General features: G+C 41.3%; 1 protein-coding gene across 2 annotated transcripts in view; it reads right to left on the minus strand.

Moving 5' to 3' along the window:
• The window catches only part of CPT1A (carnitine palmitoyltransferase 1A), a 46495-nt gene that overhangs the window by 17079 nt on the left and 4948 nt on the right, over positions 1 to 24468 (minus strand). Inside the window, exons 2-10 of one of the 2 annotated variants that reach the window (XM_081012552.1) lie at positions 16247 to 16400; positions 15043 to 15182; positions 13866 to 14037; positions 11052 to 11153; positions 8585 to 8722; positions 7139 to 7216; positions 5413 to 5520; positions 3933 to 4020; positions 296 to 491 (exon numbers count right to left, since the gene is read on the minus strand). In XM_081012552.1, coding sequence (XP_080868678.1) covers positions 296 to 491; positions 3933 to 4020; positions 5413 to 5520; positions 7139 to 7216; positions 8585 to 8722; positions 11052 to 11153; positions 13866 to 14037; positions 15043 to 15182; positions 16247 to 16387 — 1163 coding nt within the window. In that variant the 5' untranslated portion in view covers positions 16388 to 16400. Of the gene's footprint in view, positions 1 to 295; positions 492 to 3523; positions 3609 to 3932; positions 4021 to 5412; positions 5521 to 7138; positions 7217 to 8584; positions 8723 to 11051; positions 11154 to 13865; positions 14038 to 15042; positions 15183 to 16246; positions 16401 to 24468 lie in introns of both variants that reach the window. The other variant, XM_081012553.1, reaches the window with a different exon arrangement.

Genomic DNA, 24468 nt, shown 5'->3' on the forward strand with positions numbered 1-24468 from the left:
ACAATAGTATAAATAAAAAAGCACTTGAAGACTATATGAAACAGACTCTACAGAATAATAACAGGGATAGTCAGCAAACATTTAGGCAGCTATAGATGAACATGAGTTTGACCAAGCTGCGGGAGGCAGTGGAAGACAGGAGTGCCTGGCGTGCTCTGGTCCATAGGGTTACGAAGAGTCGGACACGACTAAATGACTAAACAACAACAAGCAGAAAGACTCTTAAAGCTGAAAGTAGCCCCAAATTGTTTTCCAGTTTTGAGAAATGATTGGCAATTGTTTTGGGGTGTCATACCTGTCTCCTGCCGTAAGAGCAGCTAACTTCTCTTCCCCTGGCTGGGGCTCTGATTTGTCATCTAGAATCCACTGCATCTGCTGTTCAATCTCCCGGGGTTTCAGCAGTCTGCCATCATAGTACAGCCATACTTTGTAATAGCATCCCTTATGGTACACAACAATGTGCTTGCTGTCTTTTATATGCTGGATAGTGTCTAGAATTGCAACCCAAAGTTTGGAAATGAGCAAAGATTTCTGTAATGTTTAAACTTAACATCTATGGAGTGCTCAGCTCCAAGCTGCATACATTATTTCATTATTTCACATCCATTTGCTTAGTCTTAAATTGGTTTACGGAGTTAGGATGTGATCCAACGATGTAGCCTCATTCACAGAAGGACTTCTGTTTTGCAATGGCACTTCGCCTCCCAATGCTCCCCATGTGCTCACCCCAAAATCTGCTCCAGAGGACTGGGGAACAGAACAGATTTGGGGAAAACATGAAGGCAAAGGGAGAAGCTACACCGCAAAAGCATAAGCCCTTGTGCAAATGGGATGACTTCATTGGATGCAACCCGTAGACTTACAGCTATACACTATTTGTTCATGAATGATGATATTCATGAAGAAGACGTCCAATATTAAAACAAGTACTGTGCTGCACCAAGTTGTCATTCTAAACTCTGCAATCTCCTATATGCACAGGCAGCTTTCTTTTGCATACCTCATAGTATTCAACTAACTATTCTGGAACCTCGGCAGCTGAATGGAGTTAGGTGCAGCACTGCATTCCAGTCAAGCACCAATCAAGACACTTGGAAAGCTAAGCTGAGTAGACTGTACTATGGACATTCTGACAATGAAAATATATATATTCTGAAACACACGTATCTATACTTTTACTCAAAGCTGTATCTGTAGTCCTGCTTGCTTTCCCCCAATAATAGTAGTAATGATTCCAACAATCACTGGTTAAGGAGAGTCCTCTCGTGTGACTTTGCCACTCTTTTTTCTTTCTTTTTACATGGAAAGTAAATGGAAGTGACCACATGGGGAAATTGTTCCTCCTATCAAAGCCAGTAACTAGTTTTCTGTCTGAAGTTTTCAAGTGTTTTCTAACAAACCTTGATACGGAGCTTGATAGTATGTCCAACTATGACTGAAGGTAAAACTACATATCCTAAGATAATTTAACATTCTATGGGCTATATTCAACTAACTCACTGTTCTAGCGTCAGTGGCATTTCCCTCCCACAGGGGGATGAAACCTATCTCCTTAGTGGTACACTGAATGCAAACCTATGTTTTTTTTTACAGTCAAGGAATGTAAATGCAAGAAAATCCAAGCTATGGGAAAAAAAGAGATGCAGATATCAAACCTTCAACCAGGATGCAGTATAGTAACCGGAGAATTAACTATCACACAGAAAAAGCACTGCTTTTGTAGAAGTAATACACACAAAATAAAGCCAGAAATTTGCAATTCATTATCAAATTTTGATCACTATTTGTCATTACCAAAAGAACAGCATGCTTAGCAATGATTTAAGATAAATGAGTAATGAAATTAGAAATATTACCAAGAACATTAGTGGTGATTAGGTAACTGAGAGCATATTTGAAAAAAGTTTGCTTATTTTCTGTGATTCTATTATTTAAAAACAGGGCAAAATGGGCAAAATGTTGGGCTTATTACCAGTTGAATTAATAACTGCATTATGAAGTGTTTCATGGCACTTTTTCAAGGTCCAGTTCAAGGAAGTATATGAACCATCTGAGTCTGTTTCTATGCACAAGCTGCATTTTTCTCAACTAAATTATTTTACATTAGAAGACATTACATTTGTCATAAGGCAGATCCAGTTTCTTATTACATTAGAAAATTAAAATAAATACACCTTTACCTACTTTTCTTACTCTGGTTTGACAGGCTACCTCCCACCTTTGCCCTATTTGAGATAAACTGTGCAGATGAAGAGATGAGATCTGAAATAATATTTCCAGAAAATAAAGGGGAGCCCTGCTATGCATGTCTATAAAAGGGGTGGGAAAGAGGAGATGCTCACATTATTTTCTTCCCATTGTAATGAGGCTCAGCTAAAAGATCTCACCACATGCAAAGCAAAAAAGAAAGAAGGATCAACAGAAACAAAAGCAGAGTAATTCTAATGGTGAAATATTCTCAGAACCATTAGAATTACTTTGCTGTTGATCCTCTGCTGTTGATCTGTTGATCCTTCTTTCTTCTTTGCTTTGTGATCCTTATTCCCTTATTGTGACCCAGCATGTGCAGCACTGGGGGGAAATGGAACCAATCTCTCAGCATCAAGAACTATTTTGTTCTTGACCAACACAATTTTATCAGTAGAAAACAAGTTCATTAGAAAAAATATTTTAAGAATGCATTCCCTGTTTGGGGTGACTTCAAATACTGACCCTTCACCCCATTCCTGTAAGCCAATTTTAACACGCCATGTGAAAGGTATTCATCGGCTTCATGAAAATCTGCTCTCTTAAATCTATGGGGAGAGGTGTTAGTCCACCTTTCACAAAAATGGAGCATAGAGTTCCAAGGCTTTCTCTGTGGTAGTACCTACACTCTGGGGTGTATTTTGATCAGAACCTCACCTAACCACTTCTCTCATTGTTTGGTGGCTGGTTAAAACCTGACTCTTTAAGAGGGCTTTTTAGTCACAGCCAAAGGTTTCTTGAATTGATATTATGCTAATATATTTAGGACCAGATTTTTAAAAATGCATTTGTGAGGTTTTTATTGCTTTTTTAGAAGTATTTTTATATCATCATTTTTATCATGATTTATGAAGTACAGTATACCACTTTGAATTTAGTTTTGGCAACACAGAAGAGGCATAGAAATGTGATCTACAAACCAAAAAATACATTTAAATGATTCAACACCTGTTCAGGAACACACACACACAGTTCTAGGAAGTGGCAGCAAATGGGAACAGATTCCTGTACCAACTCTCATCATTCATTATAATACGCCTCAATGTACTTAGTAGTGCGTTTGCACAACACTGAAATGGTTCATAACTTTTAAGAACTGGATCTTATTAGCATATTATAATGCAAATTATGGTGATTTCTCTGATGGAAAAATCACACAGCCTCACAAGATATGCAAATGTTGTAGGCTTAAGTTATCTGCTACATACATAGAAGATTAGGATGCAAAAGTGGGGAGGCGAAAACATTGACAGGATTGACAGGACTAACACTGTACCTGTCTCTGTGCCTGGTAAACGGCAAGTGTTGAACAAACGTTCATACTGAGAAGAGCACATTGGGATGGCATTGTAAATCATAAGCTGAAAGGAAAAAAGGAAAGTCAAAGAACCCATACCGGGTAGCAAATCATTTCCCGGGAGCACCTTTATTTTTATTTTTTTAAAGAGAAAGAACAGGGACAGCACATAATCATACAAGGTGAACCGGTGAGCAAGGTATTTGAAATGTGGATCAGGATTTTATCAACGGCTGCCACATATTTCAAGTGTACAAGTCACTCCATTCTCCTTGGGCTGCACACACTGCAAATATGAATGTTTGTTATTAGAATGGTATACTCAAGAAGAAATTCTGGGAGTATTTCAATTCTTTGATGTTCCTTTTCTTCAGCTGACTCAGCTTACCTGTTTCCTCTCCAGGAATACGGGAGGTATTAAACATCCTCTCCCATTGTGCTGAGCAGAGTGGAACAGTGGATCCCATCAGAAGAATCTATGCCGCAAACAAGTGTTATGATTGCGTTTCACAAATGGAGTTAAGCACGTGAAGAAAAAAACACGTGTGAATCAGAAAGAATGCCAGAAGATTTGTGGATCCTTGGGGCCACTTCACATTTCATTTCCACAAGAGGAAATTGTGGCTCACCAACCTTCATCAATTAATATGTATATTCCACGGCATGTAAAGGTAAAGCGACCCCTGACCGTTAGGTCCAGTCACGGACAACTCTGGGGTTGCAGCACTCATCTCGCTTTACTGGCTGAGAGAGCCGGCATACAGCTTCCGGGTCATGTGGCCAGCATGACTAAGCCGCTTCTGGCGAACCAGAGCAGCGCACGGAAACGCCGTTTACCTTCCCACCAGAGTGGTACCTATTTATCTACTTGCACTCTGACCTGCTTTCGAACTGCTAGGTTGGCAGTACACTGCATGTACACACATGCAATTTCCCTGCAGGAGGCTTTATGCTTGTGCATTTTCAGTATGCCAGCTTCCAAAATCCCTTTTATTATTATTTTCTCCCTAGACCTCTCTCTCGTCTGCCAATGGTAGAGTCTGCAGAAGTTCTTCCAATTGCTCTTAAGCTGCCATATACGTTCCAAAATTTATCCCTTTTCTGCACCCTCCAACATTATGCTGCATTGTGTTCATATCAATCAAAATGCGGGCTGCCACTAAGGTTTTTGGTAATCCTTTAAATGTCATCATTTCCAAAATCTGAGATCATTTTCAAATCTCTTTTAATAGACTTTATCTGTATCTGTAATACAGTAAAGATTCAGTTTCCTGGCCCCAGGTGCCACTAAAATGCCTCCTACAAAGAAATATAGAAACTGAACAGGAAGAGTAGCTTTCCTTATATAGACTGTTCATGGAAACTTGAAAGGTAGTCCACTTTTCAAGTGGCCCTCCTCCATGCACAGGACAGAATTCTCCATATCCGCTGTGAGAACAGGGGGAGGTTGCCCTATGGCTTGTAATAATGAATAGGAGTATTGAATGAACATATTAGAACCCCTCCCAAAGTTCTGTATCCATGCCCCCATGAGGCCTAGATGGGAATTCTATTGATATCAGCTAGACAGCATTAGAAGCTGTGTTGAGTCCAAAGAAGAAGAGTGGGACCCTAGCCAAGGGATCCCCACTGGCTTGCCCTTTAAACCAATTTTCATTTGCATCAATTTGTTCCCCAGCAATTCAACAACCTCATGGTTTCACTTGCTTGCTATGGGATGCACATTTAACTGTGGTGGACAAATCATGTCTTACATTTGAAAGTAGGAGGCTTCATTCCTCCTCTGAGTTACTTTTAAGCAAGTAATGAGGCTTTTCTTATATCCATCAGACCCAAACGTGTGACTATTTTTTTTTTAATGTACATACTGGCTGGATTTGTTGTCTGTCCAGTTTTCTTCTGTATAGCAGTATGGAATGGATAGCATTGCCAGCTCTAGCTGCCTGTACACTGGTAGGAGTAAAATAGAGGAAATCCTAAAGGATAAAGAGAATGGACAGGGATGAATGTTAGCAGAGCCGTATGTACTGAAGAACACAAATGTTATCACAAATGCACACAACCCTACTGCTCACTGTTGAAAGGAAAGCTTCACATGTATTTATTTTCATTTATATATAGTTCACACAACACAACAGCACCAGCTGCACACAAGCTTCTACTTTGTTAGGCCTTTGCTAGTAGTCACTGTCTTATTCAAATGTAATAAAGAATATATTACTTGACTTCTGTTGCACCAAAGTGCATGTAGAGCTGCAGGTCAGTATGACATTCACTGAAAGTCAACTTCAGAAAAAACATCTTCCACCTCATTAATCAAGACACCAACTTGGTTTGCACATCACGCTAAGGCAAACCATGGCTTAGTGTGAATGTGTGAGCATGTGTGCTCCCAGAGATGAGACGGGAGTTGCTTGACTCCACCCTGGTAATTTTGCTGCTGAGATTCATGGAGTTAAGCTATAGCTGTCCAAAGATGGGCTCATGGCTTTGCTCTATCCAGACTAAACACAAGCTGTAACCATGGTTTGTCCAGGAAAGCCATACTGCAAGCCTAACACGTTAAGCTAAACCAAGGCTTAGTTCAATGTGGTACAGCAGCGAAATGACTAGGCAGGAGGGAAGAGGTCGAGATCCCCATGCCTGGGGCTCACTCTTACCACAGTTTAGCTTAGTGTGACATGCAAACAGGGCAATATCTAGTATTCTATTTCCAGTCCTCAGGGAGAGTTCCTGAATTTATGTAGTCAAAACATACATGAACAAGAAGGAGCTATCAGCAGATGACATATAATTAAAAACACAACTTAACAGGATAACCCTCTCTTTCAAAACAAACAAACAAACAAACAAACACCCAAGCCAAATGAGGATGGACATGGAATACTGACTGACCATTGTGGAATGGCTTGCAAAATGCTTTGGTTAGCAAAACTGAAAACGAAAAAATCCTAAGAGACGGAATCCCAAAAGAGCTCACTGTCGGCTGAGTGTGCTTTGTAGTCACAGAACAAAGCATCTGGTGGGCTGGGGTTGGGGAAATGGAAAATTGGGATCAAGGAGTGGAATGGAATATTCTAAAAGGGGCATGGCTGGCACCTTAAACTGGAGGACTCTAAATTGCACCATTTCATACCGTTTTCTCTAACAGCAAGGAAGCGATTTTTGACCCGTGCAGGGGGACTCCCCAGACATGCAGAAAAAAATACCCTCCCAAAAACAGCCTCTTAGTCATACCAGAATCTAATGCTACATTGCAACAGAAGTTCTATCTTAGTGCACATGCTGGGAAGATTATGGATAATGAAGCAACCCCAAACATGAGTTGCTTCAGTTCAGGCAACTGGCATGTGACTTGGTGTACAATTTAGGATGTTATGCCAGCTAAATTACATGCCCACAGAGAAGAACCTATGGCCTTCCAGTTGCTGTTGGGAATACAGCTCCCATCAGCCCCACCATGGCAATAATCAGGCATGGTGGGAGTTGTAGTCCAGCAACAACTGGAGGGCATCAGGTTTCCCATCTCAGCCCTAAAGGAAGTGGCTCTGCAGGAGAAATGATGACGCCTTCAAAATTGTACCATTTACTCACCATTGCAAAATAATTACTGTTCACCATAATTGGTCCACGGCCTCGGAGGTAAATGTATTCTTCCCACCAATCACTAACCTATAAGAAAAGTGAAAGAGATCAAAATAATTAATCAGTGACATTCACCAAGTAAGTGCCCTAGTTACTGGGACATCAATACTCTAAACACCTGGATACACTTTGATTCTGAAAATGAAAACTGAATACCATCTCAGTATTATTTTCTACTTTTGCTAGAGAGCGAAACAAAAAATTATCAAGAGCATCTGAAGGGCAATTTCTCTGATATTCAATAACCAAATGGAGTTCTTCTTTAGAAAGATCTCACTAGTAATGTTGGTACAAATTATTGAAGGTCGATTTCAAAACATTCCACTGGAAAAATGGATATGTCCATGTGGAGATGGCAGTATTGAGTCAGTGGCTCATGTGCTTCTGGCTTGCACTCTTTATAAAGATTTGAGGAGTGAGGTTATTGCCCCTCTATTATTGTCCATGCCAGGTCACTCAAGCATTGCTACTGTTTCCTTTCTTTTAGCAGATCAAGATGATTAAGTGACAGCAAAAACTGCAAGGTTTTTAGTGGGGGCAATTAGAATAAGATATACTCTTTTCTTATTGATGTAAACGTCCAAAATGTATTTTGTCTAGTTAAGTTTTTAACCTCTATCTTCAGTACATTTTATTTTATTTTATTTTATTGCTATGGCTAGTGGCTGATGCAAATAAAGATTCTTCTGATTCTGATTCTCACCAGAATTAACTGAGTTGTTCAACTAGCCTACTCCCAATATCAAGTAGCTTCTAGGTACCTGATGCTTGGTGCAACTGGCTAAGGCAGAGTTAAGGATCTGATTAACCAGAGAAGCATCTGTGAATCAGTAGCATTGTGCAATGCCAAACTGGTTTGCCACATCAGCCCTGAGCTGTGGAAACAACATTTGAGACAGGTGCAAGAACAAACAGGCAGTTTTGCCTAGAGTCAAACGGAGAACCTAAGAGTTTCAGCATTTGCATGTGGCTTACAAGTTTATTTTCACCATGCAGGAAAAGGCGGCTAACATAAGGGTTCAACAACTTAAGATAATTAAGCTTCATTATGAGATCAAACTAGTAATTTATTATGACCCAATATACCTGTAGGCTGTCAATACAGTTATCAGCCTTCCTAGCAGCAGGAATACAAATGATGCTTGCACAAAAAAGCACCAGCCACAGTGCTATGCCATTCACTGAAAATGGTGGGATTACTATAAATATATTCCATAAAAACCTTTTAGAAGTCTTGACTATCTCCAGTCTCTGCAGTCAACACAAGAAATAGAATTTCTAGAACTAAAACGCTATCTTTTATTTTAAGGAAAGAACCTTGGAAAATTCAGGAATGAAGATTTGAGAAGCTTTTAACTGCATGACTTCATGAAAGCATTCAATTCATTTACTTACATAGTTTGTAGCCCACCAGGATTTCAGTTTCAAGTACCATTGTAGCTTTGGTCCTAGATTATGTGCAAAATCTTTGCCAAGGCCTTCCATCCTTTTAAATTCCTCATCGTTCATAAGTGGTCGAACTGATTCCAAATACTGGAATTGATAAGAAGAACTGGTGTCAGTGCAGAAGGGTGTACCAAAACCAAGTCAATAATTTACAATAGAGCAGCAGCAACTGCCAATGGGATACAGTGGGATGATCAAGAGAAACCCTAGTTACAGGATTTGTTGATGCTGTTGCAAGTCATCACTGGGAACCTGAGAAACAAGCTAACAAGAGCAACATCAAGAAGATGGAAACAAGTCTCTGTAAGAAAATAAGCGAGCAAGAGAGACTCGAAGAATGTCAAACTATCTGTTGCTTATATTTCCATTCAAACTACGATTAAAAAGGGTTTGCATCTACCGTCACCTTGTAGAAAATATCTGGAAATATTTTGTAGGTTGTTTTGTTTTGACTAGATCTTCCAAATGGAGTTGCTAAGCCGTGGCATTGTTTGCATGCATTGTTTGGAACTCCAGCTCACATCAGCCCCAGAGAGTGTGGCAGGTGATAAAGGATGATGGGAGTTTGAGTCCCACAACATTTGCAGTGCCACAGGTAAGCCATCCCTGAAGCAGATCATGTTGTTGTTTAGAAGAATTGACTCTTTATTAGAAGGTGTCATTCTCTCTATTCTGATGGTCAGGTGAGAGTGCCAATGTTTGTGCAGCAAAAACAGCACCACACAAACGCACATAAGAGGGAAGTGTTAGCAGGAGGAAACAGCAGCGCAACTGACAGGAGAGGAGAGGAAAAAGGAGAAGTGAGAAAAAGCTGGAAGAGTGGAAGAGGAATTACATATATGAGAAAGATAAAAAAATCCTTCCAGTAGCACCTTTAAGACCAACTAAGTTAGTTCTTGGTATGAGCTTTCGTGTGCAAGCACACTTCTTCAGATAACAAGAAGTGTGCTTGCACACGAAAGCTCATACCAAGAACTAACTTAGTTGGTCTTAAAGGTGCTACTGGAAGGATTTTTTAATTTTGACTATGGCAGACCAACACGGCTACCTATCTGTATATGGGAAAGGAAATGAGAGAAACTAACCCATTAACTGAGCTCTAGCTTGTAAGCTATCAAGTCACATTTTAAAGCTTATGGAAAATTAGCAGGTCTCTAGCTATTAAACATGTTTTCAGTTTTTTAGTTCTTCCACACATACAAATTTCATTTTACTATAGAAGCACAGCACCACAACTTGCACAGTTACTCTTTAGTTATCAGCACTTCCATTTGCCTCCAAAATTTAGCGTGAACCATTCTCCCAGCAGCAATGAAAGAGATCAGTTCTCTGGCCCAGTTTCAATGTATATTCCTGCATTGCAAAACTCTTTAATGCAAGTCTGGAGTGCGTGTTGAGCTCATCATCTCTATCAGCATGCTGATCCTGGTGGGCTTAAACTATCATTTGTTGTTACATCTGAAACTGTTCCAGCCATGTTAAAACAATTGTTTAAGATCTTGGGTAGTAAACTAACATTAAATCAGTTTCTCGTTTCTATTGTAAAGGGGAACTATAGTGAAGCTAGCCAAGAATGGTGTCTTGACGAAAGAAGACAATGGAAGGGCAAGGAGGAAGAGTTTTGACCCAATACACCTTCTCCATGTACTAAACTGCAGTTTAGGAATCCATGAATATACCTCTGAACAATTCCCACAAATGGTTAAAACAAACAAAAACCTCTCTCTTCACGATATTGCCAGAAATTTGAATATGTTTGTATTACTTATCATTTTCAGAATGACAACATTTAATCAAGATCTTATAGTAATTCCTTACACTGTCCATATATAAAAGATAACTTGTGACCAAATTCCCAGAGATATTATTGGAGATGTTTCAGTATGTTTTCTCCAACTGGGCCCATTTCACCATGTAATAAATTTTGTGTGCTGAAATTAGCACTCATATTCTAGCAAAATGTTATAGACTCTTGAAAGAATATAATATGCTATATGCTGGGGGGGGGGTTATTTCGTTTGGAAAAAAACTGCACTTTTAAAATTGTTATCGTGGTCTCCTTTCATCATCACGTACTGGTGATTTTCATAATGTAATTCTTAGGACAAAGTCCATTGAAGAAAACAATCACAAGACTCCAAGCCATTTAAAGATTACACAATGCAGACAGAAGATAAAAGACATGGAAATGTAAAGACTGACTATCTTGCCGTTAGGGGTATAAATATAAGATAAAGTAAAGGTGTGCCCTTGAGTAATCTTGAGTTTGTTGTGAATGGATACAGACATACCTTAACCTAGAACCAAACTAATTAGAAATCATGTTACATCTTTATTGATGCATGTTTCTGGACAAGGAAAACAAGGGCAACATTCCATCTGGATTAAAGTTTGGGGGTGGGTTCAAAATACACACCCTATTTACGGTATCTTTAATAGCAGGAACAGGAAGACGTGGCAAAGATGTCTGGAAACTGTACAGCATTGGTTTACGACCCGAGAAAAGCTTCACTAGTGTCTGAAAATGAAACAGAAAAAAGCAACAGTTGAAATATGTATTTATATTTTGTTTCCTAAACCTACACTCTAAACTTTTGGACTTCCTTTGTACAACGTAACCATAAAACACACGATCTCTTGCTAGCCTACTGCTTTCAAAGCTTGCAGAAGTTCTTTTTCACATGGCTTTTGGTTTATCCTCTTAATTCAGATCCCCTACTGTACCAAGCTAACCCTACCAACATTTCCCTGCATTCTTTCCTCCCAACTCATCTTTACCCTTGTAATCTCCTTCCGGTCAGGGACCTGACTAACTCATGTAAGGTTTTGTGTACATTGACAGCACAGTACTGAACTATTAATCATCTCTTGCTTTATCACAGCCTTCCCCACCTGGTGGCCTCCAGATGTTTTGGACTTCAACTCCCACCAACCTCATGGGAATTGTAGTCCAAGAAATCTGGAGGCCACCAAATTGAGGAAGGCTGCTTTACTGGAATATTTTCGGTAGTGCAACTGTCAAGGACGGAGGAAAGAGCATAGGTATTCCACATGAACAGCCAGAACACTCAAGTGTTTCATGGTGCACGACAGGACAACTACATCCCTGGGAGCTAAAGCTTTTGAAGTGGGGTGAGGCATGTACACCAGATGTAGACCATCTAGACCAGTGTTTCCCCAACATGGGGTTCCAGCTGATTCTTGGACTACAACTCCCATCATCCCTAGCTAGCAGGACCAGTGGTCAGGGACGATGGGAACTGTAGTCCACAAACAGCTGGAGACCCAAGTTTGGGAAATCTGATCTAGACAACACTGAAGCGTGTTGGCCTTTCCATTGCCTTCAACTGGCCTGCCTATATCTTCCGGAACTGCAGCCTGAGGCTGTGCCTTTGTGCGTGTCCAAGTGTGGTTATAAGTGTGCACTCAGGATACATTTGAGGATGGCTTGGGGATTTGGAAACTAGTTGAAGCTGGTGTGTGTTTAATGCTTGGTATTTGTCGTTCAAGAGCAGTATTTACGTTCATTTTAGATTATTTCAGTGTTTTATTAGAGTAAGACCATTTTGTTCATCTGGCTTTTTGTTTTTTGCTTATTTTGGTATTCTATGTTGCCAGTTTCAATTATCTGCTCTGCTGCTTCGCTTCACCTCCACTGTTCATTAGGACAAACAAGGCACTGCTCCACCAATCTCTCTTTGTTCTCAGCTAGCCTCCACCCAGATGCATTCTTACTTACAACTAATGGGGGGGGGGTAAAGGCTATCAACTTCCTCCTTAGATTCAGCGTTGCCTTAGTACTGCTCAGCAGGGAGGAGGACAGGGGCAAAACTATTATTAGCTGGCCCCACCTGGCGTTGGCTTTGCCTGCTATTGGTCTCCCTGCCTTCCACCTTAGCAGTCCCAGTGGGCACCAACCACTGCTGGATTAAACTTTCATTTTCTAAACTTTTGCAGAACACAGAAGTTCATACAATGAGCACAGATTAATAATGACACAATCAATCATTGTTCCCAAGGTTCTTTAATTAGGGAAATAAAGAAAAATGTGAAAACAAGTTACAGTAAGGAAAGAAGCTTGGGGAAAAAGCTAGACTGGTCAATGGTGTTGTAGTGAAATAGAATGCTGCAACCTAGTGAGTAAGCCAGTTAGGTTAAAATATCTCAGATATCTGAGAATTTTAGTCCTGGGAGAAGAGAAGCAATATTAGTTATATTTCTTAACACACTTGCCATTTTAGTTATAATAAACAGCTTCCTGCCACTGTCCAGGAGGAAAAATCAAGACAGCAAAACAGATTAGTCATAACTATTCACACTGCTCAAGCTTAGCATTATAAGAAAAACTGGTCTTCTAAGTATTGAATTTGTAGAACATGCCAAAAATTCCAGCCAATGAAAACACCAAGCCAGGCTGACACAAGACTCTAAAGCCTTACCCTTCAGATAGAACCTGTATTCAAATGAGAAAGCTCTTGGGATCCTATCTGAAGAAAACTATCAGACATTTAATTTGCAACCAGTTTCTATTTCCCACAGAAGTATTCAACATACAATCTATCATTTCCCCTGAACTCCTTTTTACAGTCAAGTAATATATAAAAGGGACAGGATGTAATGACCACAAGACCACGTTGTTGGTAAGACCTGTTTACCAACAGGATACATTAGACTATTTATGCTGCAAGGCTACACAAGGGGGGGGGGGAGTATTTCCTCCCAGCTACTTCCCCAACACCACCTGACACATTCTCCTCATGCTTTCTTCAAAATAAGGGAAGAATGGTAAGCAACCACCCACCTCCCTGTAACACTGAGGAAGCTGCAAGTTCCTCACAGAAGTGGAATTTGGCTTGAGGTCCTTTTACCAAGGCTTGTGTTCCATACTGAGAGAAGCTAGTCACACTGTGGTCCTTTGGGAAGACTAATTGTGTTGAACATTTAGCTATTCAAATATTGCAGTCAAGAGTAGCCAAGCTTCACCCAAGTGGAGGGCTATTCTGCCAGTTCACAAAATGTAACCAAAGGGAAATCTTTGAAGAATAAGCAGTAGCACCTCAGTGGCATTCCTTGGTTTCCATTAAATATTAAGGGGAAGTAATAAGAAGGAACTGGGAAGAAAAATATTGAAGCTGCACCCCTGAAAACTAAGTTACTAATGGCAGATATAATCAAATAAGTGTCACATCAATTACATATTCCAAAATATAGAGAGATAAAAATCTCTTACCATCCATATCTTGGTTCCTGTGGAAAGTTTGCCATGTTCAGCAAACATCCACCCATGGTAGGAAAGCAGCATCTTTAGCGTGTAGCGCATGGAGAAAATGAGGGCCACCCAGAGCCCCGTCCCAAAAAGAATCCCACTGACAATACCTTGTGTTTGGTTGGACATATAGCCTCTGTTAAAAAATAAAGAGAGAGAGAGCATCTGTTACTCCAAGAATTCTGGACAAATGTAAAAGAGTGAAGCATACCAAAGTAAGCCACTGTTAATAAGAAGAGATCGTTCTGAACATTAGGACTGTGCTGAAATAGACTCCCAAATTCACCAAGGCAGCATGTTTGAGGGGGTGGCATGTTTGATTATTTTCAAGCTAGGCCCCCAAAATGGCACAAATGATTAGGAGGAGGAATATACTTATTATGGCAGCCCCCCTTATAGCAGTGGTGGCTGTAACAGAGCCCCAGCCATCATGGCCCCCCTCATTCCCTTAGAATGTGACACTAGTGTATTTGCGGGGTGGTCAATTACCCTTGGCTAGTGCTGGTGGCAGCCTTTTAAAAATTATAAGAGGTGGGGGAAGAGGAAGCTGCCAATACTACCATTGCAAATGCCTTGTGACCATGTTTCAACCCCACCCCCCACCTGCAACCACTGTTTCAGAAGAGGTACACATTTCAGGGCAGGTACACTGTCTCATGGCTGGAGAGCTGCACTGCAAAATTCCGAGAAGCGTTAATTTTAAAGGACAGATGTGTTTCAGTTCTTGCATTTTTTTTTCTAAGAAAGCGCAAATTAAATGTGAACTGGATCAAATTTCTTCCTCATTCCTCATTCCTAGTGCCAAGAAATGAAATTTCTCAGAGCTCTTTGTGAGTTCTTGCTGCACACACACAGAGAGAGAGCTATATTGTGGTCCATAGACCCAGAATAGCTTGGTGCACCGTGTACTTGTCTCTGCATATGGATATAGAGACACTTAACTCTTCTCACTCCCCAACTCTGTTGATAGAGCAGCAACTGCAAGGTAATCATATGAAGGGGGAGGGAAGGGAACAAGATAGGATTCTACTCTATCATTATTATCTCACTGTACCCTTGAGCCAAACTGAGAAGTGGCGTACCACCCATCATTAACACTAACCAGAAAAATCTATTCAATGCAAGGAGAGAGTTTACTTACGTCGTATCAAGGGTTTGGTTGATTTTAGCTATTAGTCCCAATGAAGGATCTATTTTGGCATACATTGTTGACATAACTCCTACTACTACAATAAGCCAGCTGGATGGACTAGCAGGATAGACTCCTGTGATGATGCCATTCTGGAAAGGAAAGAACATAAAAAGAGCCCTACTGAGTCACAAGAATATTATACTTTAATTTTCTGGATTCTGATGCACCCATTTAACACTTCCCAGACATATTTAGTGAACATAGCCATGCAAATGCAGACTAACTCAAGGAAGACTAAATTAGTGTTCTTTATGGAACACTGTTAGGTATAATTAGCAAGAATGACGTGTGGATGAACTTCTTTTTAAAATGTATTGGAGACTAGTAAATATGGCAATAGTGTAAAGATGGCAATATTTGGGAAGCTAAAAATCAGCACAGGGCCCTCCAAACTGCACCCACCAAACCGGGAAGGGGTAGGGCGATACATGCCCACAACTATGATAGGCCCTTATGATGGATGTTTTCCTCACCTGGACTATCTCCTAGCATAGAAAGGCAGGCCCTAACAAAGGGGAAGAGCTCCTGGATTGCCAGATAACTTTATCTGGCAATCAGATGGCATACAGGAAAGCCCTTTCATTTCCTTCTCTTGCTCATATAGCACTAGTGAGAAATACCAGATGAGTCAAATGAGCTTTATATCTAAGCGGGGATTTGAACCCAGGTCTGCCTGGTCCAAGATCAACACCCAATACAATGCATCACTTTCTTAAGGGTCTACTTTTCCATGGCAGTAGGCAGTTCAGATGAAGTGAAAGTAAAGAAAGTGAGGGGAACATTTCATGGGTTTTCACTAAATCTATTTCAACATTTCAGAGTAAGATTCACACTATCTGGTTCCCACATTTCTGAAACATGTGGTTGCTAGTTAACCCAGGAGGAGGAAGACTTGGCAAGCAGCAGTGTTGCTTAACCACACCTCTACTCTGGTTTTGCTCTGACCAGACTTCATTTTGGCCTTTAAATCTAAAGAAAAATAGCCAGGAGGGATTACAGCCAGGAGGGGGGAAATGGACAGGGGTGGTGTATATACACACATCAACCAAAACTAGTGCTAAAATGCAAAATTGGGTATTCAGAAAAGCCCTTGTTTGCTGCATAATATATGCCTCAGTCCCAAGTATAGTTTCAGATCTGCAATATGAGTTACCTTGAATCTGATGAATTTCTTCTTCCATGAGTAGAGACCAGATAGATAGATCTGCCTGAGAGCTTCATGGCTCATACGCAGATCAATTCCATCTGGGGTTACAGTAAACTGAAAAGCAACTGCCTGGTGGGCTTCCGCCATTTTTAGAATTTACCTGGCAAACAGAAAAACAAACAAATGTTTATTAGTAGCTACTTAATTTGCATGAGAGAATTAGAAGCCAAGAATATGATAACTACTGCAAATTTGTAAAGGCGAGTAATCATCATCTTTGTTTACTGAAGATATCAAATATTGTTTGAGTGCTACTCCAGTCCACATCATTAGGCAGCATTCAGTCATTTATACCTCCACCAATAAGCCAAACTATGGGTGAGCCTTTTGGTCATGCACACAGCCTTTGTACATGTAAGCAAAAATGTTGGCTAGTCTACCATTAACTAAAGTTTCCAGTTTTGTTGGAACTGGGAAACTTTGATTTAACAGATTTGGAGCTGACCAAGATAGTAAGACATAGTTAATGGTACATTTTCCACCTTTCACAGCTCGGTTATGTGTGTGGCCAAAAGGCTCAGTCATATCTTAGCCTAGATATGCCTCATCATGCATGAGTGCCCACAATAACTTCAACAAGGCAACTAACAAGAAGTCTGTGCTCTGGAGTAATCACATTCTCTCATTAAGAACAAGTGCTATAGTGAAGCCAGACATTGCTTGCCAGAACCAAGATATTATTGATGGTCATAAACCCACAGGAAAGATTTCAAGTAAAGCTTTTAAGCAACTGTTTTTCATATACAGATTTAACACCCTATTACTCCAGTGTAACAAATACTTAGAACATCCACTTCCATTAACAAGCAGAGTTCTTTTAGAGCAAATTTGGCAATTTGGTTCACTGCCCAACAACAGCCCAGCTCCTCTCTCCCCATTTCCCAATCCATCCAAACCATAACTGGATTAAGTTTTGCCACAATAAAATGAATACTCTTTTTAAAAAAAGAGATAAATTAACATTTAATTGAATACAATGCTTTAAAATATATTTTGATGAGGCCGACAGCCCTTTGGGCAGGATTGATGGCTGAATCAGCATTGGAATTGCTATGTACCGGTAAATCTTGCATAGTGGAAAGAAACTGGGTTCCTCACATAGGAGAATAAAGCAGAAACGTTTCGATGATATATTGTAAGCTGCTGAAAAGATAGCTGCTTGTCAAAATCCATAAGCACATTCATGGCTGAGGAAGGGCTACCTGATTTATATCTCATTCTCTTCTTTGGTACACTATGACCTAAAGCAGGGGTAAGGAAACCTGTAGGCCTCTAGATGATTTTGGACTTCCAGCTCCCCATCAGACCCACTCAGTATGGCCAATGGTGAGGCACGTTGGGAGTTGTAGTCCAACAACATGTGCTAAAGGCTTCCCACAACTGACCTACAGCTTTATTTAAAACAAATGTGCGTAGATAAAGCTGATCTTCATGTAGCAATACAACATTAGCCACAGACCAAGTCACAGGTTGGGGATGGGACTAGTATATAGCCAGGAAAGAGTGACAGAGGATTAAGGGAAGATTGGCTTTAAAAGGAAGACACAAGAATGAAATGACGGTGCAGAAGACAACTTTATCATATTTGCTGTCAGTGTTAACCCTGGAAGCGCATGTATATGCCACTGGGCAAATGAAACAAATGAAAAATAGTTGGGGACTAAACACCTCCTCTTATAATGAATACAGGACTTCAACATTCTTTGCAGTAGTCAAGCATGATACAAGTTTAAATGGAAGCTTCCATTTCTACATCAGGCTCTTAACAAGATCTGTGACAACATTATTGTTCACTGGCAGAATGAGAGCTGCTTCCTTCCCCGGTGGAGGAGGGCCCAGAGCTTTGTAGCAGAGCTTGTGGCTTTGCATGCAAAACTAGGATCTCCAGTTAAAATTATCCAGTAGCAGTTGATTGCAAAACGTCTGTCCAAAATCTTCAAGAGCTGCTTCATGAGTAGGCAAAATTGCTTTAGATGGGCAAATATTCTGATCTGCTATGAAGCAGCTTCCTGTGTTCTTAGTGGCTGGTTTGATTCTCATTTCTAACTTCTTAAGCAATGAATTCTAGGCAAGATATATGAATAGTTGCATGAAAATTAGAGTTAATTGTATTTCATGTAAAGAGAAAACTAGGGTCTCAGACACTGATGTTGAAAACTAGCTCCCCCCCGCCCCTCTAAATTTTAAAACTGAATGCTTTTTCCTTTCCACCACATGAATTCCCAAAGAAAATGCTCACTCAATACAGTGGTTCCTCAGGTTAAGAACTTAATTCGTTCCAGAGGTCCGTTCTTAACCTGAAACTGTTCTTAACCTGAAGCACCACTTTAGCTAACGGGGCCTCCTGCTGCTGCGCCACCACTGCACAATTTCTGTTCTCACCCTGAAGCAAAGTTCTTAACCCGAGGTAATATTTCTGGGTTAGCGGAGTCTGTAACCTGAAGCGTATGTAACCTGAAGCGTATGTAACCCGAGCTACCACTGTATTATTTCTCTGCACCAGTTATTATCAACTTAAGATCCACAGACCCCCAGGGATTCTACGTAACCCACCCAGAGGTTCCACTGCACAATTCACATAACGAAAACTACTACAGAGATATCAAAATTCTCACAAGTAGGGAGTCCATGGCTTGGCTTTTGGAAAACAGGGCATCCACAGTATTTCGCAAATTAGGAACCACTGCTCTGCACTCATGGACAAATATGAGAGGTCAAAATGCTACTCTGATGAAGCCTAAAACAAATGAAATTTAAAGGATATGGCAGTGGGCTTATCCGCACTATACTCTGTAGCTTTCCTAGAGAAAACCCACACTTTACCGCTGAATCGGAGCAAATGGCAATCTGTGCAAAACCCAAATTGTTGTTTGTTGTGCTTCAGCTTTAAAGAGTGGGTTTTTGCAGGGGAAGCTCCAGGGTGGAAAAAAGAACCCGCTCAGACACATACAGTAGCTTTAAAGTACAGACCTGTGCCTGGAAAGAACAGTACAGGGCAAAGGTAAGTATGGATAAGCCTTCAGCCCTAGCAGTGTCACTAACACTTCACTTACATGAGTTTGTAGTTTCCCTCCCTTAAATAATAAAATATTATTTAGTATTATAAGCAGACAGCTGAGTATTAAACAAACCCTGAACTATCATTTCTCTTTTAAGATTATTCTCCCGCTTTCTAAATGAGATTTTTTTAAATAGTCTGCTGTACAGCACTTTTCCCCGCCTCCACATTTCTAAAGCAGTCACATGTTTGCTCAGAAAAGTGGGTGAAAGGGCACGGCACTACAGAGCATGTGCGTTTAAGGTGGGGGGAAAAATGCAGATCACTACTGCAGGGAAAGCAAAAGCTTTACAAAATTACGCAAACGAAAAGATGAGGAAGCTTTTATTTGGGTTGCCGGCGTGTCATTTGGCAAAGTACCCTTGGCCAGGCTTTGCTAAAGGAAGAGTAAAGATTTACACACACAAACACTACACAACACACACACACACACACGGCTTGAGACAATCTCTTCACTTAGCATAGTTCTCCCAAGTTCTCAATGCCAACAGCATCTGTGCTTCATCTGAATGATTTCCTCTGTAGTCATACCAATATGCTTTAGGGGAAACTAGCACAATGTGTTCTCAGAAGGAATGGATGTAACTATTCCACTGTCTCAGCTGATCAAAGGAGCAATTCAATATGTGTTGCAGTATCAAGTAAAAATGATTTAAAGAGAAGTAGTTACTGCTAATAGCAGTATTAGTTATTTTTTACTGACCTGTAACAAAACACAACATACCAAAAAAAGCACACAGTCAGGAATATGAAACAGAACAGATTTCATATCTGTAAGAAGCAAAATGTCCAATCTCTGTTAATATATGTAAATACGTATATTGATTACAATTCTGCTACCAACAATGATGGCTATCTTTTAACCCAACATGCCCCTGATCCATACTGAACATCTAGCCCTTCTGAAGACTTTAGTACATGAGACATTAGAAAGCTATGTATTTTATAGCAGCTTCATTAACTTATAACCCCAGAATTTTGGTTTCCCTCCAAACTGATGCCAAAGTTTTGTGCTTAATGAAGCTTTTATATAGCATCAGATCTAGAAAACTAGAACTACAGTCATACCTTATGTTACGTCCACTTCATGTTACGTTCTTTCAGGTTACGTCCCACGGCGACCCGGAAGTACTGGAAAGGGTTACTTCCGGGTTTCGCCGCTCGCGCATGCACAGACGCGCAAAATGACGTCATGCGCAGAAGCGGCAAATCGCAACCCGCGCGTGCGCAGACACGCCGCTGCGGGTTGCGCTCTTTTCATGTTGCAAACAGGCCTCCGGAACAGATCCCGTTCGCAAACAGAGGTACCACTGTATTCCATTAGAGAACAGGGTGAAGTCCATTACTGTGCCATTTCACTCCACTGCCAAGGAACTGCTTTCTCCCTGTGGATTTAGGTATCCAGTCACTGACCTTGGACTAGGAAAATCAGAAGATTCCCTGCAGTTCTGGATCCGTTATTACATTCTGCTGATCTAAGTGCCCGCAGTGTTTGCAAAATTCAGGGCAACAAGGACTCAAACAATAGGAAAAGACCAATAATGCATTCAAATAATGCAGAAGTGGAGAGCCACATTTCCTCAAGGACAGGCTTCCTCAAACTCGGCCCTCCAGATGTTTTGAGACTACAGTTTCCATCATCCCTGACCAGTGGTCCTGCTAGCTAGGGATCATGGGAGTTGTAGGCCAAAAACACCTGGAGGGCAGAGTTTGAGGAAGCCTTCTCAAGGGCAACTTTCAAGAGGTTGCACACCTGTGGTGGGTGCGGTCAGAGCAACAGTTGAATCATACGAAAGTTGGGTGTTTCTGCACAAAAACACCACCTCTCTTCAGCAAAAGAAAAAAGAGGCCTTGTCACAGTTCAAAGACACAATCAAACCAGGCAAAAACACCTGAGGAGGTTGCTGAGCAGGGCAAGTGAGGAGTATGGTCTAGGGAGATTGCCAAGAGATGCACAGAAAGGCCTGGAGGGCTGCATTTAAACCCCAGGCCTGACATTCAGTACCCCTAAAATAATACAAGCACCATTTAGAAAAAAGCAGAGCAGATGGTAGAAAATGTTTTAGTATTTTCATGGGGAAATAGCATGTTTCGTTTAGTGGCAACGCAATGGCTATGTTTATATTGGTTTTGTATATTTTGACACCGTTTTAAAACAATGTTAAATAACTGCCAGTCTAGAAATAGTTTAAACGTATAAGTTGAACATAGTATCAAAATCCTAATATCCTAGGGTGGGAAGTTCTGGTTAATTTTGCCAGAAGTTTTCCCACCTTCATGTCACTTGTTAAGGCTGTGGTCCTCAGCCAAGTGTGGCATAAAGTGAACTAGCTAAAAGGAAAATAAAAATAATTGGATAAGATCAAAGATGGATGTAGCCTGATCACAAGTATGAGGAAGGTGATCACATTTACTAAGGCACATTCTAAGAACTAGAAGCCTTTAACTAGAAAGAAATAAAATGGGAGAAGGAGCAATGTTGTTGGCATCCACCTGTCTCGAGAGACAATGGAGTGCGCCTCTGAGAATGAAGTGAAACCACTGTGTTAGCAGCACCCAAGTGACCTCTCTGGGGCACAAGCCTGGCCAGTGTGTATGGAGGTTCTCAGCTGCCCAAATGACAAGACCCCTGCCCTCAGCCTCGTTGATGTGGTCCAAAGAGCAACACATTTGGCACCAGCCTTGCTGCAGCATTTTCCAGAAGGTGTACACAGGACCATCCCACTGTCTTAGGGACTCCACTCTGAATTAGTGTTTTCTTCTCCAAATGGGCTATCTTCCCAGGTGGACAAGCCCCATCTGCCCCTCACTTTCCTCTACAGAATGTGAAGACCGCCTTCTTCCACTGGCCCCACTATTGGTCTCATCTGTTCAATCCACTGGAGCCTGTCTTCAAATGCAAGGGAAGTCTCTAACTCAGCCTTTCTCAACCTATTGGTCCACAGATGTTGTTGAACTACAACTCCCATCACCCCTAGCTAGCAAGGCCAGAGCTCAGGGATGATGGGAGTTGTAGTCCAAAAACATCTGGGAACCCACAGGTTGAGAACTGCTGCTCTAACTCATCAAGGGTTTAAGACCCATCAGCTACCCTCACCTGACTTAGCCAGCTAGTTGAACCGATTCCTGGTGTTTGGCCACTGTCACATGCTAACAGCCTATAGAAGCCACAGGTGAGAGCTGAGTGGGTTGGGATGAAAGATGGACAAAGTATCCAAGAAAAAGCACAACGCTTCCCCCAAAAGCGGTACTACCATGACTACAAAGAAACACAGTAGAGAAGAATGCAGCCTGAAAAGGCTTGCACAAGCCAGAGAAGGAAAATGAGTAGAGAGTTACTGGAAACTAATCTATGGCTTGGAACTCTAGAAATATTGTGTGTGCTTTTCTGGAATGAAGCACATTATAGCTGGTAAAATGCGGTCTTGACTATGCTACCACTCAGTGGATTTGTAACTGGCTGACTGACCGAACACAAAGGGTGCTCATCAATGGTTCCTCTTCATCCTGGAGAAGAGTGACTAGTGGGGTGCCACAGGGTTCTGTCTTGGGCCCGGTCTTATTCAACATCTTTATCAACGACTTGGATGATGGACTCAAGGGCATCCTGATCAAATTTGCAGATGACACCAAACTGGGAGGGGTGGCTAACACTCCAGAGGACAGGATCACACTTCAAAACGACCTTGACAGATTAGAGAACTGGGCCAAAACAAACAAGATGAATTTTAACAGGGAGAAATGTAAAGTATTGCACTTGGGCAAAAAAAATGAGAGGCACAAATACAAGATGGGTGACACCTGGCTTGAGAGCAGTACATGTGAAAAGGATCTAGGAGTCTTGGTTGACCACAAATTTGACATGAGCCAACAGTGTGACGCGGCAGCTAAAAAAGCCAATGCAATTCTGGGCCTCATCAATAGGAGTATAGCATCTAGATCAAGGGAAGTAATAGTGCCACTGTATTCTGCTCTGGTCAGACCTCACCTGGAGTACTGTGTCCAGTTCTGGGCACCACAGTTCAAGAAGGACACTGACAAACTGGAACGTGTCCAGAGGAGGGCAACCAAAATGGTCAAAGGCCTGGAAACGATGCCTTATGAGGAAAGGCTAAGGGAGCTGGGCATGTTTAGCCTGGAGAAGAGGAGGTTAAGGGGTGATATGATAGCCATGTTCAAATATATAAAAGGATGTCACATAGAGGAGGGAGAAAGCTTGTTTTCTGCTGCTCCAGAGAAGCGGACACGGAGCAATGGATCCAAACTACACGAAAGAAGATTCCACCTAAACATTAGGAAGAACTTCCTGACAGTAAGAGCTGTTCAACAGTGGAATTTGCTGCCAAGGAATGTGGTGGAGTCTCCTTCTTTGGAGGTCTTTAAGCAGAGGCTTGACAACCATATGTCAGGAGTGCTCTGATGGTGTTTCCTGCTTGGCAGGGGGTTGGACTCGATGGCCCTTGTGGTCTCTTCCAACTCTATGATTCTATGATTCTATGATTCTATATGCCAATGTCAGAGAACTAAACTCAGATTCTCAGCGTAGTTACACAGCATCTGCAAGTCACATCATGAGCCAACGGACAAACAGAAACCCTACGTGGCAAGGAAAACAAAGTAGTACAAAACAGCAGGTCAGCCAAGGACAACGTCACTGACAGCTGTGCAAGTTCACTTGCGCTTTCCCATCAATAGTCTAAAGGTAAGCAACTCTTTGAAGGCACCCTGTTTTTATCATAACCTGCAATAAACATTAAAAGGTTAATAGATCAATAGGCTTTACTCAAACCTAGAACAACCGGTTGTTTCTTTTAATGAAAGTACAAGTATATTTTAACGCAAAGCCATATGAGTATGCCGAGATGCTGTTCTCCTTTCCGAAATCTGCAACATAACCTGTATGGGGGCAACATAATCAATGTGGCATGCCCCAAGATCCTTTGCACCAAACTGGTACAGAATGCTGTCTGCAACTCACAAGTGACATGCTGGTATTAGTAATACCCATCCCAGAGAAGGTGGCTAAGACTAAGGGGTTCAGGGCATGACTAGAGAAAGCAGAGAGGCTCCCCACTTTAAGTCAGCTGGCCTCTCCCACCACAGGCAGGCT

The sequence above is a fragment of the Podarcis pityusensis genome (genome assembly GCF_964106645.2).
Source record: "Podarcis pityusensis genome assembly, chromosome: 1".
In the NCBI taxonomy this organism is placed as follows: Eukaryota; Metazoa; Chordata; class Lepidosauria; order Squamata; family Lacertidae; genus Podarcis; species Podarcis pityusensis.